We start from the raw sequence: 6,310 nt of genomic DNA, 5'->3' as shown, positions 1-6,310 counted from the left end.
GTGCCACATAAAAAATAAAATACAAAAATTAAATAAAAGTTATGTCCTTTGTTGGGACCAGTATGCCCAGCACATAGGTAAGGCCATCTGTTACTCTTGCTCTGACATTAATATCTAAATCAATTATCAATTCAGTCAGGTTTTCCCTTAGCAGAAGGTTTTATTCTCATATTCAGTACAAGGAAATCACAATCAACAGCTTAGCTTACAGACAAGTTAAACAAGCCAAGTAAAGCATTTTCTATTCAACGTGAAAATAGAGTCTTTAAAAAAAAGTTGAGAGACATCTGATGTGCCTAAATGGTGGATATTAGTGTTTGAGCTCATTTAGCTTAAACTCCACTTATGTTGCTTATTAGTAGAGGGTGGAAACAGTTTAAATTGACCAAAACAGCTGTGTTTAACAAGCACTGAAAAAATCTTAAGACTGCATTTACTGATGTGCTATTAGACTGCTTTCCTTGCATTTCCTCTTTGGAATCTCAAGCAGACTTGCAGAGAGCTACAGCAGAAAAACGAACTTCTCCCTTCTCACGTTCTGTGAATTGTCTGCAGATGTTGGCAGAATCCTTAGAGAAAGAGACAAAACATGTTCTCATAATACATGAAACCAGTAGTAAGAAAAATATTCCCCCAGAATACTTGTTATGCTTAGAGTACCTGAACTCCAACACCCTCACTTACTGCAGCCAGATACCTCCATGCTCATCCTATAGCCACTTATACCTGACATGGTACCTACAGAATTCTCTTATTTTGCATTCTGTCCACAAGAACAAATGATTTAAAAACAGTTCATCTAGCAAGATTGACTGCATTCTATCTTATGGCCTTAGGTTTTTTAAACAAATAAGACACTATTTTACACAGGCGAGGTATGTGAGAAAGCCTACCTTCAACAGCAAGTCATCTGAACTGGTTCCATGGTTTACAGGAAATGGCATGCGCCCATCTAGGATGAAACAGAACCTCATTTAGTTAGATATGTACTTTTACAGCTTCCAAATTGTGGAATTTTGTTCCTGCTTTCCTGGACAGGCAGTTGCTACTATAGTCAGTACTCTGCTCTATAAAAATGAAGGTCGTCAAGAGGGACAGGAGAGGCAGATACAATATTGGCTATGAGGATTGAGGAGGTCAGACTACTGCTTCTGTTCTAAGGCCAGCCCTCTGGAGAACAACTTCAATTAGAAATCCTTTTAAAAAAAAAAAAGTCTGGAAATATGCAGACTGAATAGAAGAGTCAGGAGGCCAACAGAGAAGTTATGACTTCAGACATAAGAAGAGTCCTGACTACAAGACAACCTAGCTTGTAAGTTTAACTCGCTTTGAATGTAGATGTGCGTGTCATCTTACCCAATTCATACAGGTTTCCATCTACATTGACAAACAGAATGAAATGGAAGTTCACATTATCATCTACCTAGAAAAAGGACACAATAAAGTTCAGTTTAAAATGGATACAAGGCAAACAGTGCATGAAATTAAAAGGATCCAGACTGCAGCTACATTTCTGGAATTCTATATCTGAATATCTAGTTGTACTTCAAGTAACCACCATGTTCCTCTGGGAAAATGGAATCATACGGTCTCATCTCACAAGTCAGACCAGCTTAGTATTAAGTGACTAACTGCCATTTTTACCCTGCCTATTGTGATTTTTAGGTTGGCTGCCTTTAAGATTCCTGGCCTTTTTTTTTTTTGGTACAAAAGTCTTGATCATCTCAAGTCCCTTTCTAGAAAGTCAACCAGAGCAAGGTGAAGCCCCTGATCACTTACAATTCCTTCTGCATAAATAAAAGGGATGTAGAAGCAAGGACTGGAATGCTGGAACAAGCCAAGTAGTAGTATGATCCTTGACTGCTAGGCAGAGGCTCTGAGGAGTTTTTTCTTCCTTCCCTAGAAAACTAAGCTACTAGCTTGATATTGAAGATTATACAAAAGGAAAAAAAAAAAAAAGAGAAGTTGTAAGCCCTATGCCAACATCTTCCATCCCACTCCAAACATACCATGCCACTTACCCTACACTGGCCTTCCTGTGCAACAGCATTGTGGACTTCCTGTATGGCCTGAAGAAAGAAGCAGCCAAGTCTAGATTAATAAGATGCAAGTGCCAATAGCAGTACAATTCTAAAATTTAGCTTTTATACCTTATTGCTTCCCAGGCTTTTTGCTCTTTCTTCAGCAGAGAGATCAGCTGTTTCATTGAGAAACTTCTTCAGGGCAGACCCTTCATCTGTGCAAGTGTTTGCCAAAATTATAAATAATACTTGTTTAGACCTTAGTTAAAATTTAAAAAACGCACTCATTTAGCCAAGTAGCATGCCATGAGTACACTCCATTAGCATCAACACATACTACCTAGAACTGTAGAACTAAAAATATTTTTAAAAGTTCCACCTGCCAAAAGTTCACTCAGTTATAAGCCATGGGGCAGCAGGACCTTACCTCTGGAGGAGCACCCCAGCCTCTGGTGAACACTGCATCCAAAGAGCAGTTTTCTTTTGAAAAAAAAGTAGCCCTAAAGGCTGTTTTGTGAGGTCCCTACTCCTCCAGTGGGACTGCCAATAGCTGAAGACCACTTGAGGAAGGTGGGAGAGAAGACAAGGGAATGACATTCTTATAACTAGTTGGGTATTATCTGAAAGTTATGCTGCATATGCTCCAGCTTCAAACAGGAAGACATTAGCTAGGAAGAACATCTGGATTTTACAGCATGATCTGTATTGCCTTTGGAATTCCATATCCACCTCCCTCCACATCATTAAGGCACACTTATTTTTTCCCATTAAAAAAAGCTAGCTCATTCAAGAGCCATGTTATAATTTGGGTTCTTCCCTCCCTTGGCTTTTGGAGATGCTGAGAACACTAGCCCTTTGCAATAAAGTGTATTTGTCAAAGGAGGTCTCCAATTTCAGCAAGTCCTAACAGAAAAACCACATACTGAAGACAAAAAACACCCTCTAGTCATTGATTATATGCAAACAGACTTATTCTTCTTTTATGGACTGTGATAGATCACAGTTACCTTACATTGTACAAAGTTTGCATTACTGGAAGATTTTACAGCCTAGCCCAAACCTCAAAGTTAACCTAGTAAAAACTGTCACAAGGACTGACAACCAACAGATTGAATCTGCAGTGCTTCTGTAAGTGCAATTTGTTAAGGTTTTATCAGGGAAACTGTTTCTGCTGCACCTAGTAAGATAACAAACCACATCTGAATAGTTATCTTTTCATTAGAAAAGTGAACACTGGTGTCCACAGGCTGGAGTCATTTATGACCATTTTGGTTTCAGTCTGCTTCTGGTAGCATTTCAATGGAAGTACCCTTCTGGACTTGGTAGTGAAAATGCTGTTAACTAGTTTCCATAGCCATTAGGAGGCTTTCCTGCCCAATGCCAGCATCCTGGTGCTGTAGCAGCTGCAAGATGGGTATTCTGCAACTGCCCATCTCCTTTGTTGCTCAGAGCAGTTCTAGAGTTAGAACAGGTGATCACCACAAATTAGAGTTCTTGAAAGATACAGAACACCTCATGAGGTATGCATCCAGCCTTGGAGCACAGCAAGTTCAGTTGCAAGTACAAGATCTTTACACAGAATGGATCTGGAACAAGCCAGGGCTGTCAAAATACTCCACTCCCTTTTTGAGCCATTTGGCATTAAGCACAAAATACACTTACTAAACATCACTTTGTCTTGGTTATTGGCAACTGCATGGATCAAGCCAATTGTTCCACAGGAATTGCTCACAGTCTGCTTCACGAAATACACTTTGGAACTGACTTCTTTGTCTTTTATATTTTCAATCTGTTGTTTCCTGAAATTCTCATGCTACAAGTATGTAAGAAGAAAAAAAAAAAAAAAAAAAGTCAAGATAGATACAAAACTACCGAGCTCTAACAATAAAGACTGAAAGCATTGGAAAAAGGACACATACTGTTTGAAGTATCAAGGAGAGTGAACAGAAAAATCTGCCAGAAAGCCATCCTCAAAGGAAAGATAGTAAGCTTGCTGGACTAGAGTCTTTCATAAGGATAGGATCTACTAGTGCACTACCATATTTTTTCCAAGACCCAATTTAAATCTTAACATGGGGCTCCACACACTACCAGGTTTACTCAAGTCCATGACTAGTCTTATCCTTCCCCACTGCATTCAGTTTGTGGGGTGAGAGAAGAAGCCCCTCCTCTTGGATTCGAGTAGAGGAGAGGGTAGAGATAGCTACTGCACCACCAACCCAGGTTCAGGGTTGTTTTTTGAGCTGCAGCAGCTGCCATCTGCCCCTCAAGTCCCCACAGCCTGTGTCCTGTTCCCCCCCCCCCTTTGTTCTTCCTGGAGCAGGGCACATGGAAGCTCCAGCCACTACCTGACCACACTGCAGCAGCAGCAGGGAAACTCCAGTCCCAGACCCAGGATGGGAAAGGAGGCAGAGGGTAGGTGCATGAGAGGGGCAGACAGGAAGGCAGCAGGAGGTGGTAATGGAGAGGAAGGAAGAGATAGTGTCAGGGGGCTGCCAGCCCAAGATTCAGAAGTGAGCCCTCCAGTAAGTTAGATCCTAGATACAGGAGAATTAAAGAAAGAAGTTTTTTTTTGGTCTTCCCCCATTTAATAATGGGGGGGAGAAAGGAAAGCCGTTATCTTGAATTTGGGCAGATATGTATGTTTGGTCAGGAAGTTTGTTTAAAATTTGTGTGAACACCTTCAAATCCATCACATCTATCCATCCAAGAGCTTGCTGAAGAAGCAAGTGTTTTTGTGATTGTATATGTATACACAACACTACCATGGGAAGAAATCAACAAATGGAGTTTCTTGTACTACCATTTTCCCCACACACTTGATTAAGCCAGAAGTGGCAGCCAGGTCTCATGGAAGATTACCCTCCATGAGACAAGCTCTCTCTCAAGATGGAGTCATGCAACTCATATTTTTAGTTGCAAGTCTTTACTTTGGCTCTCAGGATTCTAACCTCCGTTATATTGATTTGTTTAATGCTGTTGGTTAAAAATGAAAACAAGCCACTATTGTATCAGAGCTTTGTCATTTAGCCATATCATCATCTTAAGGAGTTTTAATTTTTCTGAAGTGGACACAGTGCCCATATATAAAAAAAACCCCAAACACACACCACACACACACTTGGGAGTAACGCTAGTTAGAACACAAAAAAAAACAGCCTGATTACTGGTCCACATTGTTATTGCTTCCCATTTGCCAGGAAAAAAAAAAAAAGGCAGAAGGGGGAAAGACACAAGACGACCAAGTTAGAGTTACCTGTATTTTGATGTTTTAGTTATGCAAGCTACTGCCACCTCTATTTCGGGCACTGTTGTTCCAAGATGGTCCCACTGCTTATTTGGGGTGTAGGTACAAATCCACAAGATAGCAAGTCAAGGAACATTTGTTCCCTAACCTTTTGAGATAATTAGTAGGTGGTATTTTTTGCCTTCGTTATACCTCCTGCCAGAGGTAGGATTACCTTCTGACAATCTGCAAGGTGCAGTGAGAACATGCAGTACCTAGGAGATGGCAAGGCATCTCACATGATGCAAAGTTTAGGGTGATGTAACATTAATTACTGTTTTATCAATTTTTGAAGGATTTCCAGTTAGCAGAAGAAATCCCACAGCATCTTGCTGCAAGAGGCAGGTTCAGCATCCACAAGGGCTTATCAGTTTGGAGCAAGCTCATGATGACTGAATTCTAGCAGCCAGGGATTTGGACATGACGGTGCTGTTTAGCTTCATGGCACAGGCCCAGAAAGTTTAAGGAAACAGTGCTACAGATTCGCTGCAAGAACAGCTATGTCACCGCACTGTATCAACAAGCAGGTGCCTCTCCGTGGCTGCAAGGGGAACTGCTGTGCCCCACCCTTCCCCCAGAGCCATGTCATGACACACAGCACTTACCGCAGCCCTGGTGCAGTGGGGTCCCCATAGGAGGGTACAGCAAGGCTGAGGCTTGGCATCAGTGCAGCCACACTCACTGGGGAGGCTCTACATTGGCAGGACAATGCCACAGCCCTTGGCACCTACCTGCTCAGTGAGGGGGAAGAGCAGCAGCAGCGCACAAGCTGGGCGGGGCACGGAGCTCAGCGAGTCCTCCTCCAGGCCTAGCACATCCACGAAGCGCCAGCCGGGGGCCACCCCTAGGCGGCTCAGCACCTGAAAGGAACAGGAGGGAGCTGGTGGGGAAGCAGCTACCCAGAGCCCTCCCCCCGCACCCGACCGCGGCGCCTCCAGCCCGGTGACACAGCACAACGCGCAGCGCCACCTGCCGCCGGGCCCAGGAGCTGCGGCGCGGGCGG

General features: G+C 42.8%; 1 protein-coding gene across 1 annotated transcript in view; it reads right to left on the bottom strand.

The window, feature by feature from the left end:
• Positions 1-268: 268 nt before the first annotated feature.
• Positions 269-6,310, bottom strand: part of UCHL1 (ubiquitin C-terminal hydrolase L1) — a 13,871-nt gene continuing 7,829 nt past the window's right edge. Inside the window, exons 3-9 of the mRNA XM_019526560.1 lie at positions 6,039-6,167; positions 3,684-3,834; positions 2,151-2,236; positions 2,022-2,069; positions 1,357-1,423; positions 894-952; positions 269-569 (exon numbers count right to left, since the gene is read on the bottom strand). Coding sequence (XP_019382105.1) covers positions 483-569; positions 894-952; positions 1,357-1,423; positions 2,022-2,069; positions 2,151-2,236; positions 3,684-3,834; positions 6,039-6,167 — 627 coding nt within the window. The 3' untranslated portion in view covers positions 269-482. The remainder of the gene's footprint in view (positions 570-893; positions 953-1,356; positions 1,424-2,021; positions 2,070-2,150; positions 2,237-3,683; positions 3,835-6,038; positions 6,168-6,310) is intronic.

The sequence above is a fragment of the Gavialis gangeticus genome, unplaced genomic scaffold, assembly GCF_001723915.1.
Source record: "Gavialis gangeticus isolate Ggan-Ray unplaced genomic scaffold, GavGan_comp1, whole genome shotgun sequence".
NCBI classification, from domain to species: domain Eukaryota; kingdom Metazoa; phylum Chordata; order Crocodylia; family Gavialidae; genus Gavialis; species Gavialis gangeticus.
The sequence above is the reverse complement of the archived record's forward strand: the minus strand, read 5'-3'. Positions and strand labels throughout refer to the sequence as shown.